The sequence below is a fragment of the Oreochromis niloticus genome, linkage group LG6 (assembly GCF_001858045.2).
Source record: "Oreochromis niloticus isolate F11D_XX linkage group LG6, O_niloticus_UMD_NMBU, whole genome shotgun sequence".
NCBI classification, from domain to species: Eukaryota; Metazoa; Chordata; class Actinopteri; order Cichliformes; family Cichlidae; genus Oreochromis; species Oreochromis niloticus.
Window position 1 is genome coordinate 41,658,774 of NC_031971.2, and position 15,949 is coordinate 41,674,722.

Sequence of the window (15,949 nt, forward strand, 5' to 3'; positions counted from 1 at the left end):
TGCAAACAGGAAACTAAACTTTCACCTTTTAAACTGACCACAAAGCTGGCTTCAAATAGTCATTTTATTAGTTTTCTTTTCCAAATATGAATCATGAACAAAAGTATGGAGGACCACAAGAGCCACGCGCATCGAAATAAAAATTTCTGTGCTTTAATAATGAATTGTAGAATAAATTCTGCAATTGTAAATTCATTTTTGAATTCCAATTTAATAAACTGCATTTCAAAATCCTTTTTCCAATTGCATTTCAAAATCCTTTTTCCAATTGCACTTTAATAAACTGCATTTTAAAATCCTTTTTTCAGTTGCACTTTAATAAACTGCAGTTCAAAATCCTTTTTCCACTTGCAATTTAATAAACTGCAGTTCAAAATCCTTTTTCCACTTGCAATTTAATAAACTGCAGTTCAAAATCCTTTTTCCACCTGCAATTTAATAAACTGCAGTTCAAAATCCTTTTTCCACTTGCAATTTAATAAACTGCAGTTCAAAATCCTTTTTCCACTTGCAATTTAATAAACTGCAGTTCAAAATCCTTTTTCCACCTGCAATTTAATAAACTGCAGTTCAAAATCCTTTTTCCACCTGCAATTTAATAAACTGCAGTTCAAAATCCTTTTTCCACCTGCAATTTAATAAACTGCAGTTCAAAATCCTTTTTCCACTTGCAATTTAATAAACTGCAGGTCAAAATCCATTTCCCTTTCCTGTTCGCTCCGGGATTAGCTGCTGGATTAGCTGCTGGATTAGCTCTTCGATTAACAACTTGCTGGAGGCTATTCAAATTAGCCACACCGTGGGATGTAAGGAGCTCTCTGATTGGTTGGTCGGACACAGGCTGTCTGCCAGCCTGGATTTTTCTAGCTCATAGCTTCTCCCTGCTACGAAGCGTGTGTGCTTGTACAAAGGCCGTTCAGCGTCGGGATTTACACTCGGCTCGACACGGATATGTGAAGAATGAAGGGACCCTGCAGCGAAACGGAGAGCCAACCTCTGACTGAGTGCCTGTCTACACATTCTGACCACCTGTTGAAGGTAAGGTGCTAACGTGGCTAACGCTAGCGTCACCGCACGTAGCCCCGTTATTTTAAGATCATCTTAGCTAATGAAAGTTTTACGTCGCAGCTGTACGAGCTCGCTACGTGTTTTATAAGCTGCTGTGCTCTTCACAAATAAAGCTGGAAGCAGCTCAGACTGTTAGAACCAGCACTGAGCCCTGTTACATTTATACGGTGTTAGAGCAATGGCTGCAACCTACAGCCTTTAAACTAGCGATTACAATGCTGACAGTAAACTCGTCAGTCCAGATGTTACCACATTACTCTGTGGTACTTAGAGTTAAAACAACTGAGACAGGCTGATTAAAATAACAGCTGTCAGTTCTCTCATTCCTTATATCAAGACTGGAGATCACACTACTGATTTCAGTTCATTTAATATGTGAGTGCACAGATTCATTCTCAGCTGGACATAAATGATGATCAAAGGTTGTATATATGATGAATTCATCAAATCCCAGCCTCTAACACAGTGCGCTGAATCTTAGCTTTGAATGTCCAGTATATTCTAATCAGTGCAATGTAAGCATTCACCGAACCTATAGTATCTACACCTGTGTGGCAAATGTGTGGTAAAGATACAGATAATGAAATTTAATTATTAATACAATATACATCATGAAAAATGAAAGCTGAAATTGATTCAGTTTAGTACTTTTTTCTGTATGCTCTGTGATTATAAAGGCCTTAAATTCTGTGATATATACTGTAAATGATTTTCACAGAGGTCTTAAAGTACTTAAATCACTGCTGATAGTCTGGTTGTTTATATTTTCACATGTTTTTGTGTCTGTAGGGCTGTTTGATGACGATTTGGACTCCTATGGGAGATGAGGACACACCTACATCTGTTCCATACTGCAGCCATTGATGGTGTTACAGCTCTGAGTCAGCTTTGGGCCATCAGACGCACACACTGGAAAACCAGCACCTGGACTTCATGCAGGAGAGACGGCCTCAGTGATGTAGGTTCATAAGCGAGTTCAAACATTTCTGGCCTCTTATCACTTAGATTTTGAATGCATTTAAAGCAGGAACTGCACACTAGGGGTGGGTTTTAATAATCGATTCATCGATTAAAATTGCCTGGCTTGGATAACGTGAAATCGATTCATTAAAATCCTGAATCGATTTTTTAATATAAATTTATTTTGCCCGAAACGCCAGAATCTCAGGTGAAACCTCACAAAATTTCAACAACCACCAAACAGCTAAGACAGTAAATGAGAGCAGGTACACGGATTCTGCACAAGGACGTAAACACACAGCGCGGACCCGTGGATCAGAATCAGTGAGATGTCGCCTTTCTCACCCGACGGGCGCTGCAGCTTTAAGCGTCTGCGCGCGTTCCCGCAGACGGCAATCACTTTCTGGCACAACAACTGCACGGACACGGTCGGTGCTGAAAGCCGACAGCTCGCTGATTCTGTTTCGGCGGGTCCGCGCTTTGTGTTCACGCCCTTTTTGCGCTGATTCTAAAGCTGTTAGTTTTATCTCTCTCCAAACAATATTGACTGAACCAACAGCAAAAGAAGATCCAAACTACGCTTCACGTAAACATCGTCATGAATTCCCTCTGACTTTTACTGTTTTGCTTCACCCACGATAAAATCACACTTCATGCACAGCTCTCTCTCTCTCTGTACTGTTTTCTGCATTATTCGCGTGCTTGTTACGCGCAACTCTACTGTTGTTTACAGAGCTGTCGGCCGCTGTTTTTTTGTTTTGTTTTTTTTGTTTTACATACTTCCGAAAAGAAAACCTAATTTCTGCCGTTCAATACTGAACAAATTTAAACTTTTTAAAATTATGCAAAACGCTCAGCCGTGTCTCTAATAAAACCGCTGTAACGTCAGAGGTAACGTTCATATGTTGATTAATGGTTTTCTTTCGTTTTTGATGTACTGCAGATACATATTTTTATAAAATCCCAGGCCAGGAAAACCACCTTCATGTTTTTCTGTTTTATCTTCAGCTACTTTGACACAAAGGCATCTGCTGTGACGCTCACACCTTTGATAAAGTCTTGCGTGTGTCAGCTTCCTTTTTATAGATACAAAAATATGTCAATGAAATCTGAATTATAATATTTCTGACTGTCAAAATTTCCCAGATTCAAATCGAATTGAATCGAATTGTGGATCGAATCGATTCGGGACCTTGTGAATCGGAAATGAATCGATTCTAGAAATCAGTGACGATACCCAGCCCTAGTGCACACCTAGCTGTCAAAAGTTTGGCAGCATGAGTACTGTAAAGTTTTGTAGGGTCCTTGTTAAAAATTCCACAAGCACCACACCACATTTGTCATATACAGTTCCATTTTGTACAGGACATTTTTGAAATTATATCTATATAGATATTATATATCCTAGTTATCCACTTGTCAGTATTTTTTGAGTAAATGGATGTCACTGATAAATCAGTGGTGATTCACCTGCAAATGTTTTTAACAAACTTTGTTTTTTGTAGAATTCATCAGCAGCTGTGGAGAGATGCATTTGAATATCTTCTGGTTCCACTTTTCCTTACCTGGAAGCTGAGTATTGCTGATTTCTGACAAGGACACAAACCTCAGTGCTTATCATGGGTGTTACATCCTCTGTGCAGCAATTCCAGAGAAAACGAGAGAGCAACGACCACTCATTAAGACCAGCCAGAAATCTGTCCCTTTCTCGCAGCTGTGGAAACTTCCATTAAGAAAGTTTGCATTCTTAGAACAATGCTGGATCATGTGTGATGTGTCATCATATGAGGATATTACATTTTGCCTTAATTCTGCTCAATTAAGTGTTTTGATCGTTGATCCAGTATGGCAGCTTTGTGTTGTGCTGCAAGTTAAAACCCATTGTCCTCATGAGCACAGCATCTAACAACTCTCCTTAAAAAAGTCGATTGACTTTAACTGGACACAATGGTTTCCAGTGGGAGATACATTCATCACTCATCCGTGACACTGGAGAAGTCACCTGGATGAGTGATAAAACAATTTTCCATGGAAAATCCAGAGGAACTAAACTTTGTTGTTGTTTCTTTGGGCTCAATTTTGCCTGAGGCTGAAATTGAGCCCAAAATGTTTTCTTCTTTCAGAAGAAAACATTTTGCCAATAATCAGATAAAAAGATTGTTGAACCAGGTGGTATTCTCTGGAGTTTAAGACCAAAACTGAACTCAGTGAATTGACATTAGACTGGAAATTCATAAGATGAATAGAAATACTGCTGAAGCTGAATGATATGTGTGTGTATGTATGTGTGTGTGATCTTTGTTTTCTCCAATTCACCAGGTCTGTAAAGTTCAGTATGACTGTGGTACATGATACAAAAGAATAAATACAGAAGAATAACAACTTTATGTGAATAACTTTACTCTTCTTAAAAATAACTCATAAAACAAGTAAAAGTACAAATGTGTACAAGTTAGAGACTTCCTCAGTAAGTTTATACTCTTTTGGAGTGATTTAATTGTGTGTTAAATAGGGCTGCCACAAACGATTATTTTGATAGTCGACTAGTCACCGATTATTTTTGCGATTAGTCGACTAATCAGATCATGCATCCATTGGACGTAAAATGTACACCTGAAAATATGTTAAACGTTTATTTTGTGACCCAGAAAGAATAATAATTGTAATATTAAAACTAACTAGCTGCCGCCATTGTTGACAACTGCGCTGGGCCGCGCTATGAATTCTGGAACACAGTTTCTTCTTCGGGGTTTAACGGCAGCTGGCATCCTTGTACATGCAGTGCTGCCATCTTCTGTTTCAGTCCGTTATTACACTCTTAAATACTACTACTTATTCCTGCGTCTTTTGGGATCTTACAAAGCTTCAAACGACGCGTCGACTATTAAATTAGTCGTCGACGATTTTAATAGTCGACGTAATCGTGACTAGTCGACTAATCGTGGCAGCCCTAGTGTTAAAGAAGAAAGAGATTAGAGGTAAAGTAGAGGATGCAGAGTCCATCACTGAGGCCGTCTCTCCTGCATGAAGTCCAGGTGCTGGTTTTCCAGTGTGTGCGTCTGATGGCCCAAATCTGACTCAGAGCTGTAACACCATCAATGGCTGCAGTATGGAACAGATGTGGGTGTGTCCTCATCTCCCATAGGAGTCCAAATCGTCATCAAACAGCCCTACAGACACAAAAACATGAAAATATAAACAACCAGACTATCAGCAGTGATTTAAGTACTTTAAGACCTCTGTGAAAATCATTTACAGTATATATCACAGAATTTAAGGCCTTTATAATCACAGAGCATACAGAGAAAAGTACTAAACTGAATCAATTTCAGCTTTCATTTTTCATGATGTATATTGTATTAATAATTAAATTTCATTATCTATCTTTACCACACATTTGCCACACAGGTGTAGATACTATAGGTTCGGTGAATGCTTACACTGCACTGATTAGAATATACTGGACATTCAAAGCTAAGATTCAGCGCACTGTGTTAGAGGCTGGGATTTGATGAATTCATCATATATACAACCTTTGATCATCATTTATGTCCAGCTGAGAATGAATCTGTGCACTCACATATTAAATGAACTGAAATCAGTAGTGTGATCTCCAGTCTTTATATGTTGAATGAGAGAACTGACAGCTGTTATTTTAATCAGCCTGTCTCAGTTGTTTTAACTCTAAGTACCACAGAGTAATGTGGTAACATCTGGACTGACGAGTTTACTGTCAGCATTTGTAATCGCTAGTTTTTATTATTCTTATTTTATCTTATTCTAATTTTTCCTTCATAACTTTTGCACTGTCCACTTCCTGCTGTGACAAAACAAATTTCCCACGTGTGGGACTAATAAAGGTTATCTAATGACTAATGACTTTAAAGGCTGTAGGTTGCAGCCATTGCTCTAACACCGTATAAATGTAACAGGGCTCAGTGCTGGTTCTAACAGTCTGAGCTGCTTCCAGCTTTATTTGTGAAGAGCACAGCAGCTTATAAAACACGTAGCGAGCTCGTACAGCTGCGACGTAAAACTTTCATTAGCTAAGATGATCTTAAAATAACGGGGCTACGTGCGGTGACGCTAGCGTTAGCCACGTTAGCACCTTACCTTCAACAGGTGGTCAGACTGTGTAGACAGGCACTCAGTCAGAGGTTGGCTCTCCGTTTCGCTGCAGGGTCCCTTCATTCTTCACATATCCGTGTCGAGCCGAGTGTAAATCCCGACGCTGAACGGCCTTTGTACAAGCACACACGCTTCGTAGCAGGGAGAAGCTATGAGCTAGAAAAATCCAGGCTGGCAGACAGCCTGTGTCCGACCAACCAATCAGAGAGCTCCTTACATCCCACGGTGTGGCTAATTTGAATAGCCTCCAGCAAGTTGTTAATCGAAGAGCTAATCCAGCAGCTAATCCAGCAGCTAATCCCGGAGCGAACAGGAAAGGGAAATGGATTTTGACCTGCAGTTTATTAAATTGCAAGTGGAAAAAGGATTTTGAACTGCAGTTTATTAAATTGCAGGTGGAAAAAGGATTTGAACTGCAGTTTATTAAATTGCAAGTGGAAAAGGATTTGAACTGCAGTTTATTAAATTGCAAGTGGAAAAAGGATTTTGAACTGCAGTTTATTAAATTGCAAGTGGAAAAAGGATTTTGAACTGCAGTTTATTAAATTGCAAGTGGAAAAAGGATTTTGAACTGCAGTTTATTAAATTGCAAGTGGAAAAAGGATTTTGAACTGCAGTTTATTAAATTGCAGGTGGAAAAAGGATTTTGAACTGCAGTTTATTAAATTGCAAGTGGAAAAAGGATTTTGAACTGCAGTTTATTAAATTGCAAGTGGAAAAGGATTTTGAACTGCAGTTTATTAAATTGCAGGTGGAAAAAGGATTTTGAACTGCAGTTTATTAAATTGCAGGTGGAAAAAGGATTTTGAACTGCAGTTTATTAAATTGCAAGTGGAAAAAGGATTTTGAACTGCAGTTTATTAAATTGCAAGTGGAAAAAGGATTTTGAACTGCAGTTTATTAAATTGCAAGTGGAAAAAGGATTTTGAACTGCAGTTTATTAAATTGCAAGTGGAAAAAGGATTTTGAACTGCAGTTTATTAAATTGCAGGTGGAAAAAGGATTTTGAACTGCAGTTTATTAAATTGCAAGTGGAAAAAGGATTTTGAACTGCAGTTTATTAAATTGCAAGTGGAAAAAGGATTTTGAACTGCAGTTTATTAAATTGCAAGTGGAAAAAGGATTTTGAACTGCAGTTTATTAAATTGCAGGTGGAAAAAGGATTTTGAACTGCAGTTTATTAAATTGCAAGTGGAAAAAGGATTTTGAACTGCAGTTTATTAAATTGCAGGTGGAAAAAGGATTTTGAACTGCAGTTTATTAAATTGCAAGTGGAAAAAGGATTTTGAACTGCAGTTTATTAAATTGCAAGTGGAAAAAGGATTTTGAACTGCAGTTTATTAAAGTGCAACTGAAAAAAGGATTTTAAAATGCAGTTTATTAAAGTGCAATTGGAAAAAGGATTTTGAAATGCAATTGGAAAAAGGATTTTGAAATGCAGTTTATTAAATTGGAATTCAAAAATGAATTTACAATTGCAGAATTTATTCTACAATTCATTATTAAAGCACAGAAATTTTTATTTCGATGCGCGTGGCTCTTGTGGTCCTCCATACAAAAGCAGCACAGTCCCCTCGGCCCTGAGTTACATGAGGATGGACTTCTACAAGTAGGACGGAGCCTTGTCAGCCGTTTGCTGGTCGTGTCGCTGAGCTGACGTCTGTTGCTCTGTCACAAGATTTATGAATATCCTGAGAAACAACTTCTTCACCAAACATGCGTACTCTGAAAAGTGTCCAGAAACTGAGATTACACCTGTTCAGGTAACAACGCCACCTCCCTTGCTCCTTTACTCGACACACGTATCTTTGTAAGTGTAATGTGTGGGAGCGCACCGGGCAACAGCTCCAGCATCATCTCCTCAGCCAGTGAAGAATCATCATTTTCATCCGCTGTCCACGATATCTTCTCTTTATGCAGAGAGCTGCTGCACGACTTCAACACTGACACCGAGGAAGGGTTCGCTTGGATTTGTGTTACTGTTTATGGACCTAACAGTCTGAGCTAGTGTTTTAATTCTCTAAGATTACATCAGAGTCCTCTGAGCCAAAATCTGCTCTACTTCATATCTGCTCATAGACATGAGAGCAGCATCAACCTGAACCTGCCAACAAGAGCTAGAAGAAGCTTTCAGGGCATCTTCTAAATAACTGATTCTCAGAGACGTGTGACAAGTTTAAATTCAGCACTCTGAAAATGGATTTTACATCCCCACCATATATCTGTGTGAACAAGATGGTTTCTACTCATGTTTTAAGTGAAAGTTATAGAAATTATTTTTATATCAGAGCAAGAGCAGGACAAACAACAACAAAAACGACCTTTCCTTAGAAACGGTCACGTTTGAGTTCATAAACAAGAATCTGAAGAAATGTCCAACCTGTCGATCAGTATTACAGCAGCGCAGTGAGAACATGTTGGGTTTAGTGACTGCAGCCCGCTGAGTGAACCCTGCGCTCCTCAGATCAGAAAGTTCAGAAAGTTTCTCCGCAGCACCGCAGATGCTCGTTTATCCCAAACCAGTTGTTTCCCGTCGCTTCAGTTGGGTTTCTCCTTCTTTTATCTCATCGCCATTCAAGCTCACCTCCTGTTGACTGGCATCATCACCGCCCTCCTCGCCTTCTTCATCCTGTTCCTCCTCTTCTGGGATGCTGGTGAAGTCCTCGATCACGACTCTGGGCAGCCCCACGTGCTGACCGCCGTACACCTGAACCTCTTCCTGAGAGTTCTTCTGGATCTCGGTGCCCCGATCCGCCGTAGGAGCAGCTGGCTGATGTTTCCTGTACTGCAGCAGGCTGCAGCTCTTCACTAAGATGGTGATCACGTTCTTTCCCATCATGATCCCCGACACTCGGATGTCCCTGTAGACCAGCAGATTTCCCGTGCGGATCAGGAGGGTGATGATGTTGATGGTGGCGAGGCTGAGGATGGGATAGAGCATCATTCTGTGGGGGACGATGTTAACCCCCTGCATGCTGATCTCGCTCAGGGAGACGCACGGCAGCACCAGCAGGAGGATGTAGCAGTAAAAGAACATCAAACCCTCCACCCACAGGGGGAGTCCTTCGCTTTGAAGTTCCCACAGGTTTGCTTGAACATCCACAACATCCAGCAGGTCCAGCACCACCCAGAACAGGCGGCTCCGTATCTCCTCTCTTTTTTTATACGGTCGCAAGTACTCCAGGTGATCTATTGCAGCCAGCGTTACGAACACGATGGGCATGCAGATGGACAGCAGCAGTGTAAGACCTCTCCGGGACACGCCTACATCCACCACCTCCACATCTGCAGCCGTGTCCTGGGACTTGTAGTTCTGATAAACAAAGTAGACCTTGATCTCCAGGACAAAGATATAGAAGAACCAGAGCATCATGGCATAGCCTCGCCTCGCGGTGTGCACCTCTGACCCGGCCCAGACGGCCACGTAACGAAGGACGATGAGGAAACACGCGTCGCTCGCCAACACGGTGACGGACACGGCGAGCCTCCGGGGACCCGGATTCTGCTCCACCAGGTAGGCGTCCATAAGTGCCAGGCTGGTCATGATGAGGACTGCTGTTAGGCACACGTGGGGCTTGTTTGGTTGCGGAGTAACCATCTCTATTTGAAGCCAGCAGAGAGTCAAGGACAAACCCAGCCACGAGACAACAGTCCAAACACTTACGCCAGTATTTCTGCAGGAGAGGCGGCTACGATCCGAGTCATGATAGCATCTTTATGGAAGGGTGCAGGTGAGGCTCTGCGTGGGCGTAACTTTCAATCGGAAACAGCCCTCAGTTCAAGCTCTGCAGTCCAGGTTACAGAAAGAGGACGCTTGGACTCAGGCCGACAGGACATCAGCGTTCATCCCTTATTTTCCAGATTCCACACTTAAAAACTTGGATGAAGGTTGTGTTCATGTTTTCCTTTGGTCCATGTCCAGCAGCAGTTTCAACCTACCGTCCAAACCGAGGTGAAACAAACTGAAGGTTATCATCAGTGCTCCTGCTTTCTCTCTCTTAGACGACAGTGTGGAAATCTTTGGATTGTTGTGAGAGCAGAATCAGCACATCCACCTCTGGGCTCGAGCTTCCTGTTAAAGCTCGGTTAAGTTTAAAGTCTGTGATCTCCACACAAGCTGCAACTTTAGAGACTTCAGAGTTTCTCTTACTGTTTCTGAGGAGGAGATAAAAGCTGCTCGTCTCCCCTGCGGCTCCTCGTCACAAAGTTTGTGCTGTAAAGTTTTGCAGAAAAAGGTTTTTGTTCTTTGACACGTTTTAAAGAAAGCTTCTTCAAAAATCAAAACACTGAAACAAACAGGACAAGTGAGCGGGCTCATTATCGCCTCCATCGCTGAAATCCATCGCTGTTTTCACAGCGCCGAGCATCAAGCCGGACCATCGTCGCTCCCTTCTGAGTGTGCAGGGAGTCTTCCTCACGTTTTCTATCTGCAGGCTCTGCTTTCAGCACGAGTTTCCCGACATCTGTGAGCGGAGAGGGAGGGAGAGAACGAGCCTGTTCGACTCTCCGCCTTCCATCCAGCACTACGGTTTTTTCTTCATCCTCAGCAGCATGACCTTGTTTCTGCACACGCACACACACCAAACTGTTTACACCACCGAGCTGCGATCTCAGAGAGGAACGCTGTTTTCCATAAACATTTGAAGGCCTTCTGGAACAGGAAGTCTCTTCACACATTCACACAAACTTCTCACATCTTGTCACTTTTGTTCATTCTTTATCAACATTTTTTACAGTGAACAAAGTGAAATGCTGCATCCAGGTCTCTAATCTGGCTGAAACTGTGCTGTAGTTCTCCCAGTCACAGCAAACTGTGAATCTGAGTACTGAGGGCGCGGGAACCCACGTGACCACCCACAGAAAACCTCCACATCAGCGCTGATAGAGGAGTAGAAGAAGTTCAAACTGAAAGCAAAGAAACGGCAAATTTTCTCCAGAAAATCTCACCTTTTCAGGCTGCTGCAGCTGCTCCCTGTGTACAGTCTGAGACTCTCTGCAGTTCTGCACCCATTCATCAATGAACAGCTGGTAAAAAACAATCAAACTGATCATACGCTCGTATTTTCAGCCACCGCAGATGCAGCATCTGTGCAAGTTAGAAAAACCTGAGGGGTGCACGAATGGCTGAAATGATGCCAAAGCAAAACATGACTTTGGCATGCGGTAGTATCCCGGTGCAGGTCTGTGGTTCTCTTCTGAAAATACTGGGCGTAAAGCAGCGTCTCAGTGAGTGTGTGACTCAGCAGGGGGGCTGAGTTATAAGGCAGACCTCGGTCTGTGATCCCTGTGGAGAGTCACTGAAAAATGAGGTGAGTCTCAGGTCTGAAAGGAGTTTCCTTTGGGCCCAACGCAGGAGGCAGGAAGCTCACAGACAGCTTCCAGAAGAGGTTTTGAGTCCAAACATTAGGGAACTCTCAGGGAACATTGGGGAGGAGCTGGCTTTGCAAGATTAGTTCTTTTCTCTGTTTTTAAGCTCTGCTGAAACAAAGTTAAATTTGTGGTGTAGTTGGTCAAAACAGAGGAAGCGCTAACATCGTCTGGCCTCTGACGTCTTCCCCATCCTCCCAGTGTGGGCTACAAACGCACCGATGGGCCACAGGAAACCTTTCTCTTACTCTCACACACAGAGTAAATCGTGTTCCTGTTCTTCTGCTGGTCACAGGAGTTCACCTGCAGTCTGATGGACACATCAGGACAGTTTGGTGGTGTTGACACTGATCTGTGTGTTAGTGTACAAAGCAGTGATCACAGGCTGCGCTTCGTGAGCTTTAGGTGTTTGTTGATCATCAGTTCAGTCTTTTTTTGGAAGCTCTGATCTTAATGACCTAACTTTTATCTAGGCTAAGCTTTTTATGGGAAGACCACATTAAAAAGTCATGAGAAGATGCTGTGGAGCTTCATGAGGATGAATTACATTAGCCCAGTTACTGCCTCGTATGGCTGACTCCAGCTCGGCGCTGCGTTCAAGGACGGACCTGATGTTTCAAGCTCGCTGCTGCCACGAGAGGGCCAGTGGTGACGCCTGGCTCCACATCAGAGGTGCAGATTTCTCATTTAGTGGGTCAGGAGTGAAACCAGCTGGTGGCTTTGCAGCACATTAGGATAAAAATCCTAACAGGGCATTAGAGCTTCATGCTTCAGGTGGAGCTGAAGGAAAGGTGAAAGAAACTAAAGCATGAACTAAAAGTTAAGCATGAGCTCACTCAGGTGGCTGACCCATCACAGGTGGATCCAGCAGAGTGCAGCGCGAGGCTGTTAACAGCAACTGCATCTCTGCAGCGCATCCAGCGTCAGAAACATTTAAATGGATCAAAACAAAAAGAAACGCACACGAGCAGGAAAACCGTCACCCCACGATCGTCTGCTGAGGCGAGTGTTAGCGCCTTATCTCATGTCAGCGGTGTAAACACGAGCAGCTGAGCTCTCTGTGGGAGGAAAGCAGCTCGTTAAGACTGCAGGCCGATGGCCTCGGCTCTGCCTGCAGCTGCATTTTTCACTGATGCAGGAACTCTGCACTCCTACGCTCACTTCAAAGCCAGCTGGAGGGAACACAGGATCCATTAGCATAGATTAGCATATACCTACAGACAACCCCATCCAGCAGCAGCTGGGTGGTGCTGTCTCCATCCTGGGATGAGAAGCTCTCAGGAAAGAGATTTTCCTTCTGATCCTTCTGATCCTTCCTGGAGCCAAGCATCAACAGGAGCACCATGAAGGGAGACGTAAAGCACGAAGCAGCCGTCCTCCATACGACCCCTGACCTCTCTCATGTTTTCCTTTGAACACCTGAAACCTCAAAGCTCACAGATATGACGTCCACGTAGCTGTGCTCAGATTTAAGCTGCTCATCCTGATAACTTTCCAGAGCTGTGATGTTGTATTTGTTCAGTTTCTGCTGCCCTGATTGCAAAGCTCTAATAAAAAAGACATTTTTACTGTCAGACTGTTTTTATCTGCTTAAAGAGGGGAATATAAAATAGCAGCTTCCAACCTGTGGCAGGAACGCTCTTAAAGCCTCAGAATGATTCAGAGTTTATGGTCCAACAGCTCATTTATGACAGTTCAGACATGGACAATCATTTGTTGGTATAACACTGTTCCTGAAAATAAAAGGGAGCCGAGGTCCTACTGCTCAGTCTTTTATATTCTGTGTCACTGATTCCTGTAGAGAAACTATGTATTTACTAGCTGCTTGTTGGTTATGGTAGGTTAAAGGTCGTTACTTCTCCAACAGCAGCAGAAGGTTAAGCCAAGGTGTGAAAACGGATGTAGGTCACAAGTTTCTAGTGAGCTCATTGTGAAACCTGGCCCCACCCTGTCATGTGACTTACTGAGGTCAGATGGCCCAGGGTGTGAGTGGGCGTTGAGGTGTCTGGGAAGGATCTCAGAACTGGATTATAGTTGGCAGAGAGTTGGTGTCATAAGCCCCGCCCTCTGTTCAAAGATGGTCGCTCACAGTGGACATAAATGCTTCTTTCACTCCTCTTTCAAACCATCTGTCCCCTCATTGGCGTCCTCGAAGGAGTGACCTTTGACCTTTAGATGCAGCTGGACTGCTGAGTCTTGTCCCATGGAGGTGGCTCTTCTATGTTGTGCGCTTGTGAAGTGGCTGTTTGGTCTCTCCAATGTAGAGGTCTGGGCATTCCTCGCTGCACTGTACAGCATACACCGCACTGTTGATCTCCAAAAGTTGATTCCGTTGAATCAACTTTTTGGAGATTTACTTACCTGGATGATTGAGCATGCATCAAGACTACACTGTTTAGTCTGTGTGTGAAGTGGCTGGGTGTGGATGTCATGCTTGACTCTTTCCTGAGGTTCTCTGATAAACCTGCTACATGAAATGCGTGTCACTTTTTTTTTTTTAATTCAAAAAGTAAAAACAGTTTTTGAGTCACTGAGTGTTTGTGCACAATTACATGCACGGTGATGCCTGAGAGCCTCTATGTGACAGAGACACTGTGGGGAGTGTCATCTGTCCTGATCGTGCGTGGACCCTCCATGGCACTCACACAGACTCACTCTGTGTTTGTCTGATTGTCCCTCAGACAAACAGGTTTCATCAGGGACCGAGCGACAGCGCACACAGTGCTGCTCTGTATAACACAGTGAGGTCTCATGTGTTAATCACTGGTGAGGAAACACAGCTGTGCTGTAACTGTGACCACTGTGCTGAATCTGCCCATGACACTACACTAACACATTCATGTACACCACAGTAAAAATAACAAAACACTGTGTGGATAGAAAAGTCCCCATCTGTGTGATGTATGGTGGCTGTGTGGACACACATGGCTGCTTTACTTCAAACTGTGAAGGGCACTAGTATCAAAGTTAGGTCAGAGTTTGTGGTAATAATTTATCCCCAGGTTCAGTCGCAGGCACTGTCCCCTCATTGTAGAGTTAAGCGACATCCTTGAGGTTGACTCTAAAGTGTCTGCGTGTCACATCATAGGTGCATGTGGACGGGTCACTGATGAAGCACACAATCAAATTCACATGGAGCCTCTTCATTCTCTGAACATGTGATAAAAACTGTGTTGTGCTGTTGATTGCACTAAGCTGTGGACTTAAAGCTGTCAGAGGGTAAATAAAGCAGCATGTCTCATGACATGGCACAGAAGGAGGGTGTGTGATGATGCATGTTCATCCCTAACAATACTGCTGATGATAGTTCTGTTACAGAAACAGTCACTAAATTAGGAACACTGGCTGGTGGATTTAAAGATAAGGTTTGATAAAGATGTCTCACATCAAATGGCTCCTTAAACAACAGTTTCTCATAGATGATCGATCAATGCTATTTCATATTTCCATGTGTAAGAAGTTTATTGAGCAGAGTGACAGTAACCGCTCTGTCCAAAGAGACTGACCCCGGGCCTGGCAGCTGTGATTATTGGGTGAGGAATGGGGGGAACAAAGGAGGGTGTGGGGTAACTTGGAGGACAGACGGAGGTGTAGGACAGAGGGTTTAAACTCCAGGTCACCACGGCTGGCCTGTACAAGGATACAAATGGAACAGATGTTATTGTTCCCACCTTGAAAGGTGTAAAAGGAGGGACTGTTGGGTTTGAGTTTCATTTGGGATTAATAGAACCTTTAGTTTCTTACTGATTGAATAATTACTTAGAAACCTGCAGACATATCAGTATAAAAGAATGTGCAGCTGTAGACATCGGTCACCTCTTAGCTCAGCGCAGCTTCTCCCCACCAGTTGATGCACATCCTCATATAAAACTCTGTGAACTGCCAGGGCGGTTACTCTCTTTTGGGAAGTCTGACTGCAGCTGCTTTACAGCCTTACCAAAAGAGATCCATGTACATGATAATATTGAATCATTCAATGTTCTAATAAATAAGAAGTGTGTTACTGGTGATTCCTCGAAGTGGATAAATGAACACATAACACTGCTATTCCCTCCTCCCACAATAATCTATAGATCAAAGATTATTGTGGAAAGAGCAGAGGCACGGTTTCTAGCACTACCACCTGGTGTGAACACAGTCTACACTCATGCAGCTACAGGTTGGTTGACCCAAAACCTTGAGGCACAGCATTTGGGAAACACTGATCCACTCTGCTTGACTGAAAACAGCACATGTAGCTGAATGATGCATTATTCTTCACGCTGCAGCCATAATGCAGAGCTGGTGCGATTGTCTACATAAGAAGGAAAGGACACGTCAATGCTTCCTTTACTACCTCCTTTAGCAGAGGAGACATTGTAGCATCCTTTATGAAAGCGAAGGTGATAACACCATCCAGATTTCATGGTGACAGACAGACCATCCC

At 42.9% G+C, this 15,949-nt stretch overlaps 1 protein-coding gene across 1 annotated transcript; it reads right to left on the minus strand.

Annotated features, from left to right (window-relative positions):
• Positions 1-7,723: 7,723 nt before the first annotated feature.
• Positions 7,724-10,659, minus strand: LOC100695516 (transmembrane protein 121-like). Its single transcript, XM_005461280.4, has one exon. The coding sequence runs from the start codon at positions 9,752-9,754 to the stop codon at positions 8,666-8,668; it is 1,089 nt and encodes a 362-aa protein (XP_005461337.1). The 5' UTR covers positions 9,755-10,659; the 3' UTR covers positions 7,724-8,665.
• Positions 10,660-15,949: the final 5,290 nt, after the last annotated feature.

Coding starts and splice junctions, on each gene's coding strand:
- LOC100695516 (XM_005461280.4), bottom strand. CDS start 9,754: ATGGTTACTCCGCAACCAAACAAGCCCCACGTGTGCCTAACAGCAGTC.